The 24,639-nt window shown below is 41.2% G+C and overlaps 1 protein-coding gene across 1 annotated transcript in view; it reads left to right on the top strand.

Annotated features, from left to right (window-relative positions):
• LOC129867601 (cadherin-13-like) overlaps window positions 1–18,536 on the top strand; it is a 141,620-nt gene extending 123,084 nt beyond the window's left edge. Inside the window, exon 3 of the mRNA XM_055941107.1 lies at window positions 18,328–18,536. Within this exon, the coding sequence (XP_055797082.1) occupies window positions 18,328–18,521 (194 nt within the window). The 3' untranslated portion in view covers window positions 18,522–18,536. The remainder of the gene's footprint in view (window positions 1–18,327) is intronic.
• The last annotated feature ends 6,103 nt before the right edge of the window (window positions 18,537–24,639 follow it).

Here is a 24,639-nt window from a genome sequence, read left to right on the forward strand (position 1 = left end):
CCCAAAATTACAACCAACTAATTTCAGAATTACCACAAAAATGGAAGAGGCAAGTAGAAGAGGGGTAAAGGAAAGGAACTTGTCTGTCGGCCCTGCATTAAAGACCATAAATGGTTAAAGAAAATTGTGATAAATAAAAACATACCAATTTCATTTAAGGACAAAAAATGTACAGCTATTACATATAAATTGCAAAATAGTTGGGAAGAGATTTGCGATGTACCTGTTCCATGGCACACGGTTTATGAATGGAAACGCAAAACAATGCCGGCATCATGACACAAGGTGAGACCAAGTCCAGACACAGGAGGCAGATGGTTGGAGTCTTACAATGTTTATTAATCCAAAAGGAGTAGGCAAGAGAATGGTCGTGGACAGGCAAAAGGTCAAAACCAGATCAGAGTCCAGGAGGTACAGAGTGGCAGAAAGGCTTGTGGTCAAGTTAGGCAGAATGGTCAGACGGGCGGGTAGAGTCCAGAACAGGCAAGGGTCAAAACCGGGAGGACTAGAAAAAAAGAATAGCAAAGGCAGGAGTACGGGAAAAAACGCTGGTTGACTTGGGACATACAAGACGAACTGGCACAGAGAGACAGAAAACACAGGGATAAATACACTGGGGAAAACAACGACACCTGGAGGAGGTGGAGTCAATAACGAGGACAGTTGAAACTGATCAGGGTGTGAGAGCTGGATTCAAAACTTAACATTTTTCCATTAAAATTATTATACAAAATTCTTGCAACCATTAGAATGTTATATATATGGGGGATACAATCTTCCAAGCTCTGCAGATTTTGCTGTGAGGTGGCAGAGTCATTAGATCATTTATTTTGCTACTGTCCATATGAAGCTCGTTTTTGTCACAGGTCCAGGAATAGCTGAAGAATTGCAACATGTACCTAGAACTAACCCTGCAGATAGCAATACTGGGTGATTTGAAAAGTCATAGTCAGTCAATCAATAATATAATAATTCTTTTAACAAAACTGTTTATCTTCAATTTACAATCTGTAGAAGCTATGAGAATAGAAAGTTTCAGTACTTTTGTGAAGCATCACAGCACAGTTGAGAAATATATGGCAAATAGAAATCCAAAATGGATGGTGTTAAGAGATAGATGGGAGTGATTGAATGTAGCTGAAGGATGGGACTAATAACAACAAGATAACCAATGTAAAACATATGGGGTCTGTAAAATGTATCTAGGTTCAGATATTTTGTGAAATAGCACAGTTAGAAATAGAAATCAAACTGGATGGACATCAGAAATAGAGGAAGGACTAAAAACAAACAAAATATAACTATTGTAAAATAGATTGTGTCTGTAAAATGTGTTTAATATGTATAAACGGAAGGTAGAAGCCTAAGTGTTATTGTTTATTAGTTTACTCCAATTGGGGTACGGGTGGTTGGGTTTGCTGGGAAAAATAAAGGTATATTCCCCAAAAACGTATATGTATGTATGTATGTATGTATGTATGTATGTATGTATGTATGTATGTATGTATGTATGTATGTATGTATGTATGTATGTATGTATGTATGTATGTATGTATGTATGTATGAATGTTTATCTATACATATGTATATGGGTATGTATGTCTATGTATGTATGTATGTATATGAATATATATATTTACCCCCAAAAAGATATGGGGGATTGGAAATGATGCAGACAAATACATTGATGGAAGCAACAATCTTTCCGCAATATTAAAACTGAATCACCCCTTTAACTATTTTAAAATGAAAAAAAAAGCTAATAAAAAAAAACTAATAATTACAAAAAACATGTGCCAGCTTGGTGGGGGGCCCCCCAATCATAACTCGCTTAGGGCCTTCAAAAGACTAGAGCCGGCCCTGCACTGTAGGCATATCACTGCCCAGTGGTGCCGTGGGATGCAGGCTGTGTGTCTGTGTTGGGCTGTGAGGTTACAGGTAGGCTGACTGATGGGGTAGCCTGTGTGAGGTGCTGCAGCAGAGGTTGCCTACACTAACATTTTATTTTCCTAAAGGGTTCTTCGGCTGTCCCTTTTTGGTCCCTCTGTGTAAAGTGTTCAACATGGAACCCAAAAGGGTTATACCTGGAACCAAAAAGACGTCGACAAAGGGTTTTCCTATGGGGACAGCCGAAGAACCCTTTTGGGTTTTAGATAGCACCCTTCTTTCTAATAGATGTATGTGTGGTGTCAGTGTTAGATGTTGTCTACAGGGTATTAGAGGCCAGTGTCTGTCTGTCTGTCTGTCTGTCTGTCTGTCTGTCTGTCTGTCTGTCTGTCTGTCTGTCTGTCTGTCTGTCTGTCTGTCTGTCTGCGTTTCAGAGCTGGACAGCTGGAATGCAGGTATGAGGCAGAAAGTGAACCATGAGAACAGCTGAAGACTGACTAGGGATCGTATTTGACAGGCGTTGAAAACTACAGGCAGTGCAGAGCAGAGCAAGAACACTACTTCAGAGCATGAACACCACTGCAGAGCATGAACACCACTGCAGAGCATGAACACCACTGCAGAGCATGAACACCACTACAGAGCATGAAAATCACTGCGGAGCATGAACACCACCACAGAGCATGAACACCACTGCAGAGCATGAACATCACTGCAGAGCATGAACACCACTGCAGAGCATGAACACCATTGCTGAGCATGAACACCACTGCAGAGCATGAACGCCACCACAGAGCATGAACACCACTGCAGAGCATGAACGCCACTGCAAAGCATGAACACCACTACAGAGCATGAACACCACTGCAGAGCATGAACACCACTACAGAGCATGAACACCACTGCAGAGCATGAACACCACTACAGAGCATGAACACCACTACAGAGCATGAACACCACTGCAGAGCATGAACACCACTGCAGAGCATGAACACCACTGCAGAGCATGAACACCACTGCAGAGCATGAACACCACCACAGAGCATGAACACCACTACAGAGGGAGCAATGGGGAGTTTATAAACAGGAGGAAAAGAGGATACAGGGTAGAACCCAAGAAAGCTGGACTGTTATCAACATGCTATAATACAAGTATTCTTTGAAAAACTAGACATACTGTACCAGTGACGGTTATAATCAGTGATCTACATCATGAGCAGCTAAAGAATATGTTATCTGTAAGCAGCTATTCCCAGTAGACTTAAAGTGATGGATAGAGGTTACACATGGACCCGATTATAATGAAGACACTGTGATGGACTGAAAACAACAACTCGGTCTATTTATCCCCATACACCAGTTCATTGAAATTTCTCTCTCAATGCATTTATTTATTACTGTACCCTTCTAATCATTTCAAATACTATGATTCATATGTTTGCCAATGGAAGGAATTATATTTAATTAAATTACCTAGCATAATTAACTTCACACTGTTTATAGCTTGGCATTTACCCAAGGGAATGTCCTTGTCCTCCATAATGGGTTGATTGATTTTATAAATGTTCTTGAAAGGACTGAAATAGCTATCTCTCTCTCTTTCTCTCTCTCTCTCGCAGAGCAAGGCCTTATTCACAATAACATCACACACTGCCCCTGAATATGCCTGTGGAGTAGGTCATCATAGAAGAAACAATATCTTAGTGCATAGTTTCTTTGATTAAGAGAGCTTTTTGGCTGGTTGCTAGTTTGGAGGGACATGGATCCATTCTACTGTTGCTGTGAAATAATCAACTTTGTCCTACCACCAGCAGACTCTGAGGGACATATTTAGATGCATTAGAGAGACAAACAGTGAAGCAACTATCCACTCATCTTGTATTTCTTCCTCTATTGATAAGTGACATTGGCCCACCAGACATGGCCCACCAGTAGGTGTAATCCTTTGACAGGAGGTGTGTGGATGTGTGCTGATTGAACTTGGCTCTGGGGTGCCAGGTTGGGTTGGGCTTGTGTGGTCCTGTGTGTTGCCGGGAGAGGGCATGATTCACTCTGCTGAACATGTCATCACAGCCATGGATCATGTCGTCTAGGCAGATGTTATCAGGATGACACAGTGGAGTTTATTTGCTATTTATTGCTGTGGGATTTGTGGCATGCTGCTATGTTGCTGCTGAAGCAAAGAGAGAAGATGATTCCGGCTTTACATTTTGTTTGTGTGTTTCGTACACGCTTTAATCCTGGTTGAATGGTTTGTCAGTCTGTTGTGAATGCCTACAGAAGAGCTTAAGTGCTCATGGGGAACAAAATAGTCATACTAAACAAAGAAAGTCCTTTTTAGAAATCCACCAAACTTTGTTATAGTTTATCTCACGATTGGTCAATGCTATGTTCCAAAATGGTGACAATTTCAATTGAAATCTTAAGTCAGATAACTTCATACCCAGCATTCAATGTTCCCTTTCACGTGTTGCTAAAATCCACACTTATGTTATTTTTCCCAAATCTGATCATTCTCTTGTCTGGGAAGAAACATGAAAAATACACTACCGCTCAAAGGTTTTAGAACACCTACTCATTGAAGGGTTTTCTTTATTTTTACTATTTTCTACATTATAGAATAATAGTGAAGACATCAACACTATTAATTAACAGGTGTGCCTTGTTAAAAGTTATTTTGTGGAATTGAATGCATTTGAGCCAATCAGTTGTGTTGTGACAAGGTAGGGGTGGTATACAGAAGACAGCCCTATTTGGTAAAATAACAAATTAACATATTAACAAACAAATTAACATAACATAATAACATATTATGGCAAGAACAGCTCAAATAGGCAAAGAGAAACGGCAGTCCATCATTATTTTAAGACATGAAGAGCAGTCAATCCGGAGAATTTCACTTTGACGGTTTCTTCAAGTGCAGTCGCAAAATACATCAAGCACTATGATGAAACTGGCTCTCATGAGGACCGCCACAGGAAATGAAGACCCAGAGTTACCTCTGCTGCAGATGTTAAGTTCATTACAGTTACCAGCCTCAGAAATTGCAGCCCAAATAAATGCTTCAGAGAGTTCAAGTAATAGACACATCTCAACATCAACTGTTCAGAGGAGACTGTGTGAATCAGGCCTTCATGGTAGAATTTCTGCAAAGAAACCACTACTAAAGGACACCAATAAGAAGAAGAGACTTGCTTGGGCCAAGAAACACGAGCAATGGATATTAGACCGGTGGAAATTTTTCCTTTGGTCTAGATTCCAAATTGGAGATTTTTGGTTGTGTTATTTCATAGTTTTGATGTCTTCGCTATTATTCTAAATGTAGAAAATAGTAAAAATGTAATTTCAAAAACCTTGAATGAGTAGGTGTTCTAAAACTTTTTGACGGGTAGTGTACATGTATGCCATAGATCAACAATTGACCTTCTTGATCAATACTTTAATTTGTTCTGAACTGAATTGCCTAGTTAAATATAGGTTAAATAAATAAAATGCATTAAATCTGCCACCCCTGTGTTCTGATCTGAGTTGGCTAGGCCTTTAAAGACAATTAGACTGTGATGAGCGGTAAGCAGTTGAGATCAAACTATTTGAGTCAATTCCCCTCACTGTCAGCCCAGTACTCATTAAAGCCGATTGTGTTTCAGTACAGCGGTCTGGTCTGCAGTTCCTAGCCTCCTACCTCTGATGCTGCTAGTCTCATAGCATGTGAATTATTTCCAATACTCAAGTGCTGTAAATGAATGAATGGGAAAAGTTCTTTTAACAGTTGTAAACTTTTTTTTTTTGTTCAATGGAATTGTGTGTCTCTACAGTGGAACATTCAGTCTCCATTTTGTGCCCACTCCCCATTGGTAGTGCACAATGGACTTGAAGTATTAACGGTTGAATAGGAGGATGGATGTTAGATATTTGTTGTGGCTGTGTGTTTTCGTTTGGGCTCTGCGTAGGGGGGCATGGGCTAAGGAAAGGAAAAACCTCAGCGTTAATCTACCAAATACCCCCGGTGGTAAAGATTCAGCACAAAAACACATGGTTCTACTATAAGTGTTCTTTCTGAAGAGCAGCAGCAGCAACAGCAACAATGTGGAATGAGGTAAAGTGCATCTGCTGCATGCATTGACTAAGCTCATTCAGAATCATCCTATTCAGTTAGTTCACCCGGAGGACCACATAGTTGGAGAAGGAGCTGTAAAAATGCTTTCTCTCTCTCTCGCTCTCTCTCTCTCTCCCACTCCCCATTGCCCATTGAGCTTTTTGTTATCTTTGATCCTGAGTTTCAATAGATTTTATATAACGTGACCAGAAAATGTTAGGACACTGAATCAGTATTACTTTCCCCCTATTCATTCATGGATCATTTAGGATATGAATCACCCTATGAACTAATAATACTGTGTGACATCTTCATAATTACCTACTTGTCCATGCACATTAACCACACAGCCCTTTCATCATTTCATGGTTGACTGTAGTGAGTCAGCTGGAGTTGCCTGGGTTGTGTGGTTGGGTTGAGTGCTGCTGTGGCTGACTCCTGGGGTTGAGCTAAAGTAACAGCATAGAAAAGTAGAAAAGACCTGCTTCCTGCACCATAGTGGGGGCCTCTGTGATTGGTTCCCATGGTTCTCCAGCTGCAGTAAGTGGGTAGCACCTCAGCCTCAGATGCATGCTGGTGCACGTGGACACATACAGTACATGCACATATAGAAAACAGAAAGACACACACACACAAACACACACACCGTCAGTACCCAGCTATAGGGTAATCACAGGGAGACAGACACCACTATGTCTGAAATAACTGCTAGCAGGGAACTTGGAGCAGGGACCCCTCTGCCTCAGTATAGAGAGAGATGGTGAAAGAAAGAGATTGAAAGTAAAACATATTTCCTAATTTGTTGGTTTTAAACAGTAATGGTCTACAGACATTTATGTATTGACATATTTATCCACAAAAGGAGTGGAGAGGAGAGGGGGAGAAGGGTGGAGAAGAAGTTAGTCTAGAAGAGAGGAGGGAAGGCCTTCGCCCTGTTTGCTGATCTCATCCTCTCCATTAGATGAGGGAAGTTTATAATACAGTAGTTTGGACCTGTGGATTCATCTCCAGCTATTTCAGATCCTCCCATTAACCATCCAATCCAGTTAACATTGATTCTGCCTTAGCACTGATGAGAACATGGGCTTCATGAGAAAGGACAATGACTCGTCACTGAGTCTAGGTAGCTGTAATTAGTTTATGATTAGGTACTGGCAATCAGCTATTGCTTTTTATCTAGTTACCGTTACCCAATTATGGATGCTTGATTTATTTATTTGTGTGTGTGTGTGTGTGTGTGTGTGTGTGTGTGTGTGTGTGTGTGTGTGTGTGTGTGTGTGTGTGTGTGTGTGTGTGTGTGTGTGTGTGTGTGTGTGTGTGTGTGTGTGTGTGCGCGCCTGTTTGTGTCTACCTAAAGTATGTTTTGACCATGACAGTTAGTCAACTTGCTCAATTTCTTTACAATATCTAGTTGAGGTTTAGGGTTTAGTGAATGATTTGTCCCAAATGCAATGCTTTTAGTTTTTTTTTATATTTAGGACTAGCTTATTTCTTGGCACCCATTCTAAAACTGACTGCAGCTATTAGTTAACCTCTAACGAGCCTCTACCCCGGATCCGGGAGCACCCCCCCCCCCACTGATTAGCATCGCTAGCATAGCGTCACAATTAAATAGTAGCATCTAAATATCATTAAATCACAAGTCCAAGACACCTAATGAAAGATACAGATCCTGTGAATAAAGCCACCATTTCAGATTTTTAAAATGTTTTACAGGGAAGACAAAATATGTAAATCTATTAGCTAACCACGTTAGCAAAAGACATCACTTTTCTAACTCCATCAGTTTCTTACTCCATCAGGTGCTATCACCAATTCGGCTAAACTAAGATATTGATAGCCACTAACCAAGAAAAAACCTAATCACATGACAGTCTGATAACATATTTATGGTATAGGATAGGTTTTGTTAGAAAAATGTGCATATTTCAGGTAGATTTCATAGTTTACAATTGCACCCAAAAAACAGGTTGGCCATGAAATGAAAGATGCATTAGTTATTAATGCAACCGCTAAGTTAGATTTTTAAAATTAACGTTACTAGAGTGTGCGTTACAGACAGACTAGTGCCGCAATAACGGCGTCACTATTTGCCATTATTGAGTTTACATTTTTCCACATAAAAATGGAATAGCATCATAAATAGCTCTTACTTTTCGACGAGCTTCCATCGGAATCTTGGCCAAGTGGTACTTTTGTCCAAAAGAATCGTTGCTTGGTTGTAAAACGTTGCATTCAACTTCGGATATAGCAGCTAACTATAGCTAACAATTGCTAACATTAGCTAACGTGTCCAAATCCTCAATACGCAATACTGAGGAAATTCCGAAAAATAGCAATATACTCGCATAATCTGATATAACTCGGTTTCAAATAGCTTCGTTATGATGTTTCTAACACCTATATCAAATTAAATTACAGACTGATATATCTAAAGTTCATTAGTGAGCGTTCGAAAATGGCATCCCCAGGTCTCTCTCTGCGTAAAGTTCAACGTCGAAAAGAAGGCGTACCTCACTCCTTGGTCTTTTATAACCTCTGAGAGTTACGTAGGAAGCCCATTCCACTTCTCATTGGTTACTGACATCCAGGGGAAGGCGGGTGCAGTTCGTGTCGTTCCATAGGATATACACACCCCTTTAAACTGAACTGAGATCAGAGCTTCGCTCTCAGACCTTCGCAAAACCTGTCATGGATTTCGCTGTAGAAAGAGTTCTGTTCCACTCAGAGACATAATTCAAACGGCTATAGAAACTAGATAGTGTTTTCTATCCAATAATAACAATAATATGCATATTGTACGATCAAGAATTGAGTAGGAAGCCGTTTCATCTGTAGAGACAATTATGCTAATTTGAAACAGCACCCCCTATAGTCGCAAGAAGTTAAGTGTTGAAGGGATTTCACTCGCTGTGGTAACTGATGTGTATAGTGTTGAGTCATCAGCATACATAGACACACAGGCCTTACTCAGTGCCAGTGGCAGTTCATTGCCAGTGGCAGGTCATAGACAGACATATGTTGGATAGGCTTTTCATTAAAGAACATGCTCTGTGTTCTGTTAGATAGTTAACTCTCGGTCCACGATATAGCATGGGATGTAAGTCTATAACACATACGTTTCTCCAGCAGCAGGTTATAATCAATAATGTAAAAAGCTGCACTGTTGTCTAATAAAACAGCTCCCACAATCTTCTTATCAGTTTCGTTCAGCCAATTTATTGGTCGGCTGTTTGAGCCAGTAAAGGTTGATTTACTATTCTTGGGTAGCGGAATGACTTTTGCTTCCCTCCTGGCCTGAGGGAACAAACTTTCCTGTAGGCTTAGATTGAAGAGAAGGTAACATATGTAGTGGCAATATACAGTAGTCTGCTATCATCCTCAGTGATGAATGACCCATTTGATTAAATGAATGGTGGAGCTGAGTTTGCTTTTTGCCCAAAAATGTCATTTCAGGTGCTCCAAAGCTTTTTACTGTAATCATTTATATCATTCATCTTTGTTTCGTAGTACAGGTTCTTCTTTTTGTTTAGTTTAGTCACATGATTTTTACATTTACAATTTGATCACAATCGGCTGTGCAGCCAGACTTATTTTCCATTTCTTTTGCCTCATCCCTCTCAACCATACAATTTTTCAATTCATCATCAATCCACTGGGATTTAACAGTTTTTAGAGTAATTTTCTTAATGGGTGCATGCTTATTAGTAACTGGAAAAGCAATTTCATAAATGTGTCAAGTGCAGCATCTGGTTGCTCCTCATTACACACCACAGACCAGCAAATATTCTTTACATCTTCAACATAGAAAATCACCTCAAAACCTCTTGTATTATCTCCGATACACTATATTAGGCACAGCGTTTGGAACTTTAGTTTTCCTAGATATGGCTACTATATTATGATCACTACATCCGATGAAGGTGGATACTGCTTTAGAGCAGATTTCTGCAGCATTAGGAAAGATGTGATCAATACGTGTGGAGGATTTCATTCCTGTGCTGTTTGTAAATACCCTGGTAGGTTGCCTGATAACCTGAACCAGGTTGCAGGCACTGGTTACAGTTTTAAGCTTTTTCTTGAGTTGACAGCTTGATGAAAGCCAGTTAATATTAAGGTCACCTAGAAAATATACCTCTCTGTTGGTATCACATACCAACAGAGAGCATTTCACACATCAAGCATATCACACCTCAAATTTCAATATAATTGCATTGTTTGCATATACATATTTAGATGTTATCGCAGGTGTAGCGAGATGCTTATGTTCCTTGCTCCAACAGTGTAGCAATACAAAACATAACGAATATATACATACAGCTGAAGTCGGAAGTTTACATACACCTTAGCCAAATACATTTAAACTCAGTTTTTCACAATTCCTGACATTTAATCCTAGTAAAAATTCCCTGTCTTAGGTCATTTAGGATCACCACTTTATTTTAAGAATGTGAAATGTCAGAATAATAGTAGAGAGAATAATTTATTTCAGCTTCCATTTATTTCATCACATTCCCAGTGGGTCAGAGGTATACATACACTAAATAAGTATTTGGTAGCATTGCCTTAAACAACTTAAACTTGGGTCAAACTTTTCGGGTAGCCTTCCAGAAGCTTCCCACAATAAGTTGGGTGAATTTTTGCCCATTCCTCCTGACAGAGCTGGAGTAACTGAGTCCTTCCTGAGCTGTATGATGGCTGCGTGGTCCCATGGTGTTTATATTTGCGTACTATTGTTTGTACAGATGAACGTGGTACCTTCACCCGTTTGGAAATTGCTCCCAATGATGAACCAGACTTGTTGAGGCTCTACACATTGTTTTCGGATTTCTTTTGATTTTCCCATGATGTCAAGCAAAGAGGCACTGAGTTTGAAGGTAGGCCTTGAAATACAGCGACAGGTAATCCAATTGAATCAAATGATGTAAATCAGAAGCTTCTAAAGCCATGACATCATCTTATGGAATTTTCCAAGCTGTTTAAAGGCACAGTCAACTCAGTGTATGTAAACTTCTGAACCACTGGAATTGTGATACAGTGAATTATAAGTGAAATAATCTGTCTGTAAACAATTGTTGAAAAAAACTGACTTGCCAAAGCTATAGTTTGTTAACCTGTCTGGCTCTGGCGTTCCGCTAGCGGAACTCCTCCCACATTCCACTGAAAAGGCAGAGCGCGAAATTCAAAATATATATATTTAAAATATTTAACTTTCACACATTAACATGTCCAATACAGCAAATGAAAGGTACACATCTTGTGAATCCAGCCAACATGTCCGATTCTTAAAATGTTTTACAGCGAAAACAGCACGTATGTTAGCTCACCACCAAATACAAATAAAGGACAGACATTTTTCACAGCACAGGTAGCATGCACAAAGCCAACCTAACTAACCAAGAACCAACCAAACTAACCAACAAACAACTTCATCAGATGACAGTTTTATAACATGTTATACAATAAATCTATGTTTTGTTCGAAAAATGTGCATATTTCAGGTATAAATCATAGTTTACATTGCAGCTACTATCAGAAATTGCACCGAAAGCAGACAGAATAATTGCAGACACCAACGTCAAATACCTAATTACTCATCATAAAACATTTCTGAAAAATACATAGTGTACAGCAAATGAAAGACAGGCATCTTGTGATTCCAGACAATATTTCCGATTTTTTAAGTGTTTTACAGCGAAAACACAATATAGCGTTATATTACACAATAGCCAGAAAGACAAGCCATTTCCCAGCAGTAAAAGTTAGCAATCGTAACAAACCAGTAAAAGATATATAATTTTTGACTAACCTTGATATTCTTTATCAGATGACAGTCCTATAACATCAGGTTATACATACACTTATGTTTTGTTCGAGAATGTGCATATTTAGAGCTGAAATCAGTGGTTATACATGTTGCTATCTTAGCTACTTTTTCCACAACGTCTAAACAGCAACGATATTTTTCTGACACTTTTTCTGACACACATATTCTAACCAAATAGCTATTCATAAACATAACTAAAAAATACATGTTGTATAGGAAATGATAGATCCATTAGTTCTTAATGAAATCGCAGTGTTAGAATTCTAAAAAATAACTTCATTACGACATCCAGCTTCAGTATATCTAGAGTACCCCAAAGTTGGGCGCCGGCGACTAGTTCACATGCACCACAGATATATGAAATAGCATCATAAAATGTTTCTTACTTTTGGTGATCTTCCATCAGAATGTTGGACAAGGTGTCCTTTGTCAAGAACAATCGTTGTTTGGATTTAGAACGTTCATTTTCCCTTTCGATTTAGCAAGTGCACTAGCCAAGTGGCTCGAAGCTCTCCATGTCAACAAACGGAAGAGAACGGAACACGGCAAAACTCCCGAAAAATTTTCAATAATCTGATGAAACTATATTGAAAAAACATACTTTACGATGATATGGTCACATGTATCAAATAAAATCAAAGCCGGAAATATTAGTCGCCTATAACGGCAGCTAAACAGAAGGCAAATCCAAGTAACCCTTCGCGCTCTCCAGAAAACAGGAAATGGGGGGACACGTCATACAAAGAGCTTGTATTCCACTTCAGACCAAGATAAACTCTACATTTCTTCTCTCACCGCCTCTTGACATCCAGGGGAAGGTGTATGAAGTGCACGTATACTAATACGTATCATGCCCATGTATAGGCAGGAAGTAGAACAGAGTCTCGATTTCAGACTTTCCACTTCCTGGCCAGGAAGTTTGTGCCAAATGAGTTCTGTTTGACTCACAGATATAATTCAAACGGTTTTAGAAACTAGAGAGGGTTTTCTATCCAATAGTAATAATAATATGCATATTGTACGAGCAAGAATTGAGTACGAGGCCGTTTGAAATGGGCACCTTTTATCAGAGCTACTCAATACTGCCCCTGCAGCTATAAAAAGTTAAGAATTGCCTGAATGCTTCCATCTATCCACGTTTTTTGGTTTGGATACGTTCTAATCGTGTCAGTGGAAAAAACATTGCTAATGCACTTCCTAATAGACTCAGTCACCGAGTCAGTTTATAGGTCAATGTTATTCTCAGAGGCAACCCGGAACATATCCCAGTGCACGTGATCAAAACAATCTTGAAGCAAAGATTTTAATTGATCAGACCAATGTTGAACAGTCATAACCACGGAAACTTCCTATTGAAGTTTCTGCCGATATATATTATACAGATACTAACTATTAGCATTTGGTGGTCTATGGCAATTTACCACAATAATAAACGTTAGGTGAGGAAGGTGAACCTGTAGCCATATTACATCAACAATTTTTGACATGAGATCCTCTCTAAGCTTTACAGGAAAATGACTCCGTATATAAACAGCAACACCACTCCCATTGGCATTCCTGTCTCTTCTGTAGATGTTGAAACCATGTATTGCCACTGTATAATCAAAGGTATTATTTAAGTGATTTCCAGTGATAGTCAGTATTTGAACGTTATCTGTTACTAGCAAGCTATTGATTTCATGAACCTTGTTTCTTAGGCTATGTATGTTAACTTCTTATGGCTGCAGGGGCAGTATTGAGTAGCTTGGATGAAAGGTGCACATCAGACAAGGTTCAGACGGCATCCCTAGCAGTGTCCTCAGAGCATGCGCAGACCAGCTGGCTGGTGTGTTTACGGACATATTCAATCTCCCTATCCCAGTCTGCTGTCCCCACATGCTTCAAGATGGCCACCATTGTTCCTGTACCCATGAAGGCAAAAGTAACTGAACTAAATGACTACTGCCCTGTAGCACTCACTTCTGTCATCATGATGTGCTTTGAGAGACTTGTTATGGATCATATCACATCGACCTTACCTGTCACCCTAGACCTACTGCAATTTGCATACCGCCCCAATAGGTCCACAGACGATGCAATCGCCATCACACTGCACACTGTCCTTTCTCATCTGGACAAGAGGGATACCTATGTAAGAATGCTGTTCATTGACTACAGCTCAGCATTTAACGCCATAGTACCCTCCAAGCTCATCATTAAGCTTGAGGCCCTGGGTTTCAACCTCGCCTTGTGCAATTGGATCCTGGACTTCCTGACGGGCCGCCCCAGGTGGTGAAGGTAGGAAAAAACATATCCACTTCTCTGATCCTTAGCACTGGGGCCCCATAAAGGGGTGTGCTTAGTCCCCTCCTGTACTCCCTGTTCACCCATGACTGCGTGGCCATGCACGCCTCCAACTCAATCATCAAGTTTGCAGACAACAGAACAGTAGAGGTGTCTCTAAATAATGCAGATTTAACCATTCTCGTATTTGTTTAAAATGGAAATAGTAGACTTACTGCTACAGTGGTAGTATTAAAATAAAAGCATATTCTAAAGGAAACAAACACCCCCATCTCTGTGTCATGGTTTAAACTTTTTTTTCCCATGCTGCACTTGTCATCCTGGGACAGTCCCATATTTCAGCCCCTTTTCAGGTATCCCGTCATTCCTTTCAACAAAAAAGTTATCAATGAATTCAGGCTACAAGATTGTAGACCTAATGTCACGGTATAATTCACAATCTGATAGTACCCATACAGAAACACAGGCCTTGTTTAAGTCTCTTTGGCAAGGCTTTTTAGTTTTAGCCGACATCCTCGACTGTTCACCTCCATTTTTTATGAGGCTTTGCTGAGGTGTTAGTGGTCTGTAAAGCAGCAATCCTTCTACAGGCTAATTAGAGTTCTCAGTAGACAGACACACACACACAACCACACACACACACAACAAAGCTTTAAAAAAACAGTGTCACTAGCCAGCTACCACCTGGTACCCTACCCTGCACCTTAGAGACTGCTGCCCTATGTACATATACACTGCTCAAAAAAATAAAGGGAACACTTAAACAACACAATGTAACCTCAAGTCAATCACACTTCTGTGAAATCAAACTGTCCACTTAGGAAGCAACACTGATTGACAATAAATTTCACATGCTGTTGTGCAAATGGAATAGACAAAAGGTGGAAATTATAGGCAATTAGCAAGACACCCCCAAAAAAGGAGTGATTCTGCAGGTGGTGACCACAGACCACTTCTCAGTTCCTATGCTTCCTGGCTGATGTTTTGGTCACTTTTGAATGCTGGCGGTGCTCTCACTCTAGTGGTAGCATGAGACGGAGTCTACAACCCACACAAGTGGCTCAGGTAGTGCAGTTCATCCAGGATGGCACATCAATGCGAGCTGTGGCAAAAAGGTTTGCTGTGTCTGTCAGCGTAGTGTCCAGAGCATGGAGGCGCTACCAGGAGACAGGCCAGTACATCAGGAGACGTGGAGGAGGCCGTAGGAGGGCAACAACCCAGCAGCAGGACCGCTACCTCCGCCTTTGTGCAAGGAGGTGCACTGCCAGCACCCTGCAAAATGACCTCCAGCAGGCCACAAATGTGCATGGTGTCCCCGGTTCGCCAACACAGTCCAGTGCGGGTTATTCCACCTCCCCGCACTGGACGGGCTACGGGGAGCATGCAACCAGGTAAGGTTGGGCAGGCTCAGTGCTCAAGGGAGCCAGTACGCCTACACGGTCCGGTATATCCGGCGCCACCTTCCCGCCCCAGCTCAGTACCACCAGTGCCTACACCACGCATCAAGCCTCCTGTGCGTCTCCAGAGCCCTGTACGCACTGTTCCTTCTCCCCGCACTCGCCATGAGGTGCGTGCCCTCAGCCCGGTACCTCCAGTTCCGGTACCACGCACCAGTCCTATAGTGCGCATCGAGAGTCCAGTGTGCCCTGTTCCTGCTCCCCGCACTAGCCTTGAGGTGCGTGTCTCCAGTCCGGTACCACCAGTTCCGGCACCACGCACCAGGCCTACTGTGCACCTCAGCAGGTCAGAGTTGGCTGTCTGCCCAACGCCGCCTGCACTGCTCGTCTGCCCAGCACCGTCTGAGCCATCTGTCTGCCCAGCGCCGTCTGAGCCATCTGTCTGCCCAGCGCCGTCTGAGCCATCTGTCTGCCCAGCGCCGTCTGAGCCATCTGTCTGCCCAGCGCCTTCTCAGCCATCCGTCTGCCCAGCGCTTTCTGAGCCATCCGTCTGTCCCGAGCCATTAGAGCCGCCCGTCTGTTCCGAGCCATTAGAGCCGTCTGTCAGTCAGGAGCCGCTAGAGCCGTCCGTCAGTCAGGAGCTGCCAGAGCCGTCCGTCAGTCAGGAGCTGCCAGAGCCGCCAGCCAGTCAGGAGCTGCCAGAGCCGCCAGCCAGTCAGGAGCTGCCAGAGCCGCCAGCCAGTCAGGAGCTGCCAGAGCCGCCAGCCAGTCAGGAGCTGCCAGAACCGCCAGCCAGTCAGGAGCTGCCAGAGCTGCCCTACAGTCATGAGCTGCCCTACAGTCATGAGCTGCCCTACAGTCATGAGCTGCCCTACAGTCATGAGCTGCCCTCCATTCATGAGCTGCCCTCCATTCATGAGCTGCCCTCCAGTCATGAGCTGCCCTCCAGTCATGAGCTGCCCTCCAGTCATGAGCTGCCACCCAGTCCGGAGCTGCCACCCATTCCGGAGCTGCCACCCAGTCCGGAGCTGCCACCCAGTCAGTGTTTAATTGGTCAGGGCGTGTGTTTAATTGGTCAGGGCGTGAGTTTTGGGTGGGTAGTCTATGTTATGTGTTTTCTATGTTGGGTTAATGGGTTGCCTGGTATGGCTCTCAATTAGAGGCAAGTGTTTGGCGTTTCCTCTAATTGAGAGTCATATTAAGGTAGGTTGTTTCACATTGTTTGTTGTGGGTGGTTGTCTTCCGTGTCTGTGTATGTTGCGCCACACGGGACTGTTTCGGTATGTTTGTTCGTTCGGTTTTTGTGTAGTGTGTTTTCCCTGTTCGTGCGTTCTTCGTGTTACATGTAATTTCTTATGTTCAGGTCAGTCTACGTTGTTTTGTTATTTTGTAATCCTTCCAAGTGTTTGTTTTCGTGTTTCGTCGTTTGCTTTAATAAATCATTATGTATTCACAACCCGCTGCATTTTGGTCGAATCACTACTCCTCCTTTTCGGATGAAGAGGAGGAGGAATTCCGTTACAGGCTTCTTAAAGAAAAACTAACAGGTCTGTGAGAGCTGGAATTCTTACTGGTCGGTAGGTGATCAAATACTTATGTCATGCAATAAAATTCAAATTAATTACTTAAAAATCATACAATGTGATTTTCTGGATTTTTGTTTTAGATTCCGTCTCTCACAGTTGAAGTGTACCTATGATAAAAAATTACAGACCTCAACATGCTTTGTAAGTAGGAAAACCTGCAAAATCGGCAGTGTATCAAATACTTGTTCTCCTCACTGTATATCTTGTTCCGGACGGTTTAGTCCCCCCTGGCCCACTCGTAATTTGCACTCTGCATTCTATGAGTGAATCACAGTGTTCCAAACTCAATTTTCAGTCTCCACAGAGATGCCTTACTGTTTTCAGAAGAGATGTATGTTCTGAAAGAATATGAGGTGGGAGAGAGATTGGCTTCACAGCAGTTAACGTATTTTCTTGCCTGTAGAGTGGTGGTGTGAGGTTCATCACTGAGGTGTGACAAGAGGATGTGGGGTTGAGGGGGTGTCAAGGTTTGACTGGGATTTCAGCTCCGATGCAGGAAGGGCATCCATATCTTTGTTCCATTACTAAATAACATGTGGTATATTGTTATGACCAATGTTTGGAAGAAAATGCATTAGTAAAAAGGATGTGTGTTCAGAGAGAGTCACCCAGAGTATTCTGACTGATGTCTGTCACCATTTTTGGCCTTTGTCTCAGTGCAGGTTTGAACAGGCTCATATTTTCATCATAATTGTGATTTGGTGACGTAAAGAACTTTGACAGCACATCGGCAGAGTCATGTCTGAAGTGTAAAACTACTAATGACTCAATAACGCATGCTTTCTGGGAATGTTATGGGCAGAGTTGGAAAGATGGATGTCAGAGATATTGCAATTTAAATGTACTTTTAATTCGTCTGTCTGTATAGTTCAACACATGCCATATGAGGGTGCAGTGAGATACCAGATGGGTTGGACAATTCTCATCAATTTTATTTAAAAATTGTATACTCAAAAACTGGAAATCAGCCAATTCTCCGTCGTTCATGCAATGGAAAGGTCAAATGCTTTATTATCAAAGAATGTACCAAAATTGTGCAGTTTGAGGCCATGTCGCAGAAAGTGATAAGGCTGCCCTTAGGGGTGGGGGCTAGTTGATCTGGGCAGGTGTGATGTAGTGATGTTTGTATGATGTAGTCATTTGTATGTATATGTTTTGTATTGTTTATAAAATATCAAATAAAATCATATACAAAAATAGGAACTGAGATAGTGCTGCAACCTTCTAACAGTAAACTATCTGTTTCTATAGGAACCGTAGTGATGACGATGACAGCGGAGGATGCTGATGACCCCAGGTTGCAGAACGCGGTGCTGCGCTACAACATTGTGAGGCAGTCGCCCGACAAACCCTCACCCAACATGTTCTACATCAACCCAGAGAGCGGCAACATTGTCACTGTCATCTCCCCCACGCTGCTGGACAGAGAGGTGGGTGTGCTTTGATTGATCTGATGGGCCCTCAAAACACTGCTTCTGTCTCACTGCCTCACTACCATGAAGTTTTAAAGGCCCAGTGCAGACAACAACTACATTTTCTTTTGTTTTATATATACAGTATATTCAGAAAGTATTCAGACCACTAGACCTTTTTTACATTTTGTTAACTTTTACTGCCTCAGAAACCCGGATCCGGGAGCACCCCCCACCAGCCCCCCACTGACTAGCATAGCTAGCATAGCGTCACAAGTAAATTGTAGCTTCTAAATATCATTAAATCACAAGTCCAATACACCTAATGAAAGATACAGATCTTGTGAATAAAGCCACCATTTCAGATTTTTAAAATGTTTTACAGGGAAGACAAAATATGTAAATCTATTAGCTAACCACGTTAGCAAAAGACACCATTTTTCTTTGTCCACCATTTTTTCTCAACACCAGTAGCTATCACCAATTCGGCCAAATAAAGATATTGATAGCCACTAACCAAGAAAAAACCTCATCAGATGACAGTCTGATAACATATTTATGGTTAAGGATAGGTTTTGTTAGAAAAATGTGCATATTTCAGGTATAAATCATAGTTTACAATTGCACCCACCATCACAACTCGACTAGAATAAATACACAGAGCAACGTGTATTACCTAATTACTAATCATAAAACATTTCTTAAAAATACACAGCTCACAGCAATGGAAAGACACAGATCTTGTGAATTCAGACAATATTTCAGATGTTCTAAGTGTTTTACAGCGAAAACACAATAAATCGTTATATTAGCATATCACATGTGCAAACGTTACCAGAGCATTGATTCTAGCCAAAGAGAGCGTTAACGTAAACATCGCCAAAATATATTAATTTTTTCACTAACCTTCTCAGAATTCTTCAGATGACACTCCTGTAACATCATATTGCAACATACATATAGAGTTTGTTCGAAAATGTGCATATTTAGCCACCAAAATCATGGTTAGACAATGAGAATAGTAGCCCAGCTGGTCAGAAAATGTCGTGCGCCATATTAGACAGTGATCTAGTCTTATACATAAATACTCATAAACTTGACTAAAAAATACAGGGTGGACAGCGATTGATAGACAATTTAATTCTTAATACAATCGCTGAATTACATTTTTTTAATTATCCTTACTTTTCAATACAGGTTGCGCCAAGCGAAGCTATACCAAACAAAATGGCGGCATAAGCGTTTAACATTTTTTGACAGAAACACAATTTATCATCATAAATTGTTCTTACTATGAGCTGTTCTTCCATCAGAATCTTGGGCAATGTATCCTTTCTTGGGTCTAATCTTCTTTTGGTCGAAAGATGTCCTCTTGTCTGTCGAAATGCCCACTAACGTTCGACCGGGACCCCGAAACGTGCCCGGCGCTTCAAAGTGCACCACAAAGCAATGCCTCAAAATCGCACTAAACGGATATAAATTGCTATAAAACGGTTCAAATTAACTACCTTATGATGTTGTTAACACCTATAACAAGTAAAAACATGACCGGAGAAATATTACTGGCTAAACAACAGGTTGGAAAGAGGCGAGTCCGACGTCCTTCGTGCGTCAGGCGCAGGCAGCAAAAGGAAGCTACTTCCGGTATTTGGTCTTTTATACAGGCCCTGATTGCGCAATCGACTCCATTCAAAGCGTCACCACGTACTGACATCCAAAGGAAGACGTAGGCAGTGTCTGTTTCTCCATAGCATTTACAGGGACATTACAACCGACCTGGGATCAGGGGCCAAGATGTCTGAAATCTGACTCCCTGTCATGAAAAGTGCTGTAGAAGGAGTTCTGTTTCGCTCAAAGACAAAATTCCAACGGCTATAGAAACTAGAGAGTGTTTTCTATCCAATAATACTAATAATATGCATATTGTACGAGCAAGAATTGAGTACTAGGCAGTTTAATTTGGCAATGTCAAGAAAAAAAAAGTGCTAACAGCACCCCCTATTGACAATTAAGTTACAGCCTTATTCTAAAATGGATTTTTAAAGAATCCTCATCTATCCATAATGACAAAGCGAAAATAAAATACCTTATTTACATAAGCATTCAGACACTTTGCTATGAGACTCTAAATTGAGCTCAGCTTGCATCCTGTTTTCATTGATCATCCTTGAGATGTTTCTACAACTTGATTGGAGTCCACCTGTGGTAAATTCAATTGATTGTACATGATTTGGAAAGTCACACACCTGTCTAAATAAGGTCCCTCTGTTGACAGTGGATATCAGAGCAAAAATTAAGCAATGAGGTCCAAGGAATTGTCTGTAGAGATCCGAGACAGGATTGTGTCGTGGCACAGATCTGGGGAAGGGTACCAAATATGTGTGCAGCATTAAAGGTCCCCATGAACAAAGAGGCCTCCATCAATCTTAAAGTTTGGAACCATTAAGACTCTTCCTAGAGCTGGCCGCTGAACAATCAGGGGGAGAAGGGCCTTGGTCAGGGAGGTGACAAAGAACCCGATGGCCACTCTGTTAGAGCTTCACAGAGGAAATGGGAGAACCTTCCAGAAGGAAAACTATCTCTGCAGCACTCCACCAATTAGGCCTTTATGGTAGAGGGGTCAGACGGAAGCCACTCCTCAGTAACAGGCACATGAAAGCCCACTGAAGTTTGCCATAAGGCCTCTAAATGAATCTCAGACCATGAGAAACAAGATTCTCCGGTCTGATGAAACCAAGATTGAACTATTTGGCCTGAATGTTAAGCATCATGTCTGGAGCAGAGCTGACACCATCCCTACGGTGAAGCATGGTTGTGGCAGCATCATGCTGTGGGGATGACTTCAGCGGCAGGGACTGGGAGACTAGTCAGGACGGAGGGACAGGTGCATGGAGCAAACTATAGAGAGAGATCCTGCTCCAGAGCGCTTAGGACCTCAGACTGTGGCGAAGGTTCATCTTCCAACAAGACAACAACCCAAAGCACAAACCCAAGACAACACAGGAGTGTCTTCGGGACACGTCTGAATGTCCTTGAGTGCCCAGCCAGAGGACGGACTTGAACCGGATTGAACATCTCTGGAGTGACCTGAAAATAGCTGTGCAGCAATGCTCCCCATCCAACCTGACAGAGCTTGAGAGGATCTGCAGAGATTATTGGAAGAAACTCCACAAATACAGGTGTGCCAAGCTTTTGTAGCATCATACTCAAGAAGACTTGAGGCTGTTATCGCTTGCTTTATAAAGCAGGCAGACAGGAATCGAGGTGTTCAGTTACTGTTCGATTGAACATTAGAATGGGCAAAGCGAGTGACCTAAGCAACTTTGAGCATGATATGATTGTCGGTACCAGGCATGCCAGATCCAGTATCTCAGAAACGGCCTTCCTCCTGGGCTTTTCACACACAACAGTGTCTAGGGTTTACCAAAAATGGTGTGACAAACAAAAAACATCCTGTCAGCCGCAGTCCTATGCCCCAAAAGAGCATGTTGATGCGAGAGATCGAAGGAGAATGTCAAGAATCGTGCAAGCTAACAGGCGGGTCACACACAGACAAATAATTACCCCATCTAGGGGTCCGACCCATTGGGTGTCTTTTGCCAAAATACTAAATGAGCACGTAATAGAAAATGTCCATTGAGGCTGCTAGCTAAATATGCTAACGAGTGCAAACAAAAATAAACTAAGTGCATAGACAGGCAATCCAGCTCATACAGTTATACATATCAATCAATCAATCAATCAATTTTATTTTATATAGCCCTTCGTACATCAGATAATATCTTGAAGTGCTGTACAGAAACCCAGCCTAAAACCCCAAACAGCTAGAATGCAGGTGTAGAAGCACGTTATACATATATAGGTAGAAGCTACCAAATGTCATTGTTTGGTGAGATTGGACATTTACAAGCGAATGTGATCGAGAGACATTGTGCAAATGAACAAAGTTTTGGCTCATGTTTGTCTGAAGGAAGAACAGTACTCCAGCAGCATGTCTACAGCTGTTTCTGTGTGGAGTCTGGGGTTCCTAGAGTAACGGGCCTGCCTGCTCTGCTCAGAGAAGAGGGGGGCGGAGCAGAGTGCCGAGAACGGAGAGGAGAAAAAAACGCAAGGAAATCAAGATAGCAGTGACAGCTGTACAAATAACTCATCCAAAAGGGCTTTGAATTCTCAAACACGGCAGGAAGCTAACACAATATGATTCCCCATCTCCTTATTAATTCAGCCTATTACTTAGATATCAATTTAAACTTAGGGGTCGTGTCAAAGTATAAGTATATTTTTTTACGCAGGAATATATATCTTGCTGCATTTTTTAAACGCAGATCTAAAATGTTTCTTATTGTAATTCCTGCTCAGCATCCGACTAATTTTGTGTTTCAGTTGCACTTCTAAATTCCTGAAGGCGCATTCTGTCAACAGACAACGCTCTGACTGATATGTAGCTACTTTTCTCAGCTACTTTTCTCAGTAAAGCCAGCCTATTGTTTTTAGGTAAAACGCCATATTCACTTTAAGAAACACATTAGGAAATGTAGGTGGCTACATTATTTATATGATAGGCCTAAACATTAGAAATATGCTTTTTCATTGTAAGCTCATTTACTTGTGGCTGTCAGCCAAATAACGTTGCACTTCTGTACTCATCTGATGAAAATTAAGCTATTTTCCTACTAATATGTTGCGCTAGTGTATTTTCAGTGAAGGAGAACTATAGTTGCACGTCCCTGATCACTCTATTGAAGCAAAAAACACTGTTGACATTCAATATCAAACGCAACCCCTGTGAATACACAGCTGGAGTCACCTGCTCCCTCATTCTCCCGTTGTGCTATTACAAACAAACACGTGACTGCCTCAACTGTTCTGGTGAACTGCCTCAGCTTCGTAATCTAAAATAATGTGACAGGTGAAATGAAGAACTCTTATCTCCTAAAGCATTGCACAAGTTGACTGCAGGTATTTACTGAAATAATAGCAAAAAATATTGAAATGTATTGAAAAACTTAAAAGAAGTAGTTTCAATGTTATTGAGGGTATTGAAAAACCATCCCTTGGCTATTTCCAAATATGGTATATATGGTAAACCACCTAAGCCTAGTAAATATGCTATTATCTAGAATACAGATAATGACATATACTGTATAAACTATCTGTACTGCTTATGCAGTAATGTTTGGGGAAAAAACAAACACGCAGCCTATAGAAATAGACTTACTGGACAAAGGCCCATTTACTGGTAGGCATATGCTAAATATACATCAATGGAATGACATATTAAGTGATTGAAATGTGACTGCAATGTAACCAAGATGTGCGCATGTGCACAATACCATGACATGGAATTGTAACTATGCCATGAGGCACAGGCTAAGTTATATGCTACATATCACAAATACAGTACATGGTAGCATGAGGCTACATAAAGGTGCTGAATGTCCATAAACACAGCTACAGTATTTGCATTAACAGGGAATACAAAATTAATATATTTCCCTTTGAAACGATACATGAGAGCTTCACCACCTTCCTTACAATCTAACAATACTGGCTAACATTCTGGCATAACTGGCTAGCAGTAGCATGAGACACATGAAAAGAAATAATTCATAAACATGTTAAATATTAACTTGACTTCCTTAACAACACCCAACTGAAGTAATTGACATGTAGGACAGCAGGGGAGAGTGAGGTAAGTTGAGACATTTTTTACATTCAGCATCACTTCATCAAGGGAAATATACTGTAATATTCTTTCTAACAAAGATATCTACATATATTTCAGGATGTTGTGTAACCCTGGACATAATCAGAATTCATGTAAACATTACAGTTTGAAAACATAGCTTGTCCCAAAAAAAGTGGTCTCTTGGCAGAACTTACCCCGGGTAAGTTAAGTTGCAGGACAAAGTTATACATTTCTGTACTGAATGAAATATTGCCTCTACCTTTTAAAAACCATGTCAATCATGTCTATTTCCCAAACACAATTCAACACAACCACAATCAATGTTTTGTCTTTTAATAATTTTAAGCATATTTTAACACAAGCTTAACACCTAACAACACTTTGTACTTTTTTTAAACACTTTTTAGCATAGGCCAGGCACTGTTGTTACCTCATATCCTAGCGGTAATGCCTTGCATTAGG

The sequence above is a fragment of the Salvelinus fontinalis genome, chromosome 12 (assembly GCF_029448725.1).
Source record: "Salvelinus fontinalis isolate EN_2023a chromosome 12, ASM2944872v1, whole genome shotgun sequence".
NCBI lineage: Eukaryota > Metazoa > Chordata > Actinopteri > Salmoniformes > Salmonidae > Salvelinus > Salvelinus fontinalis.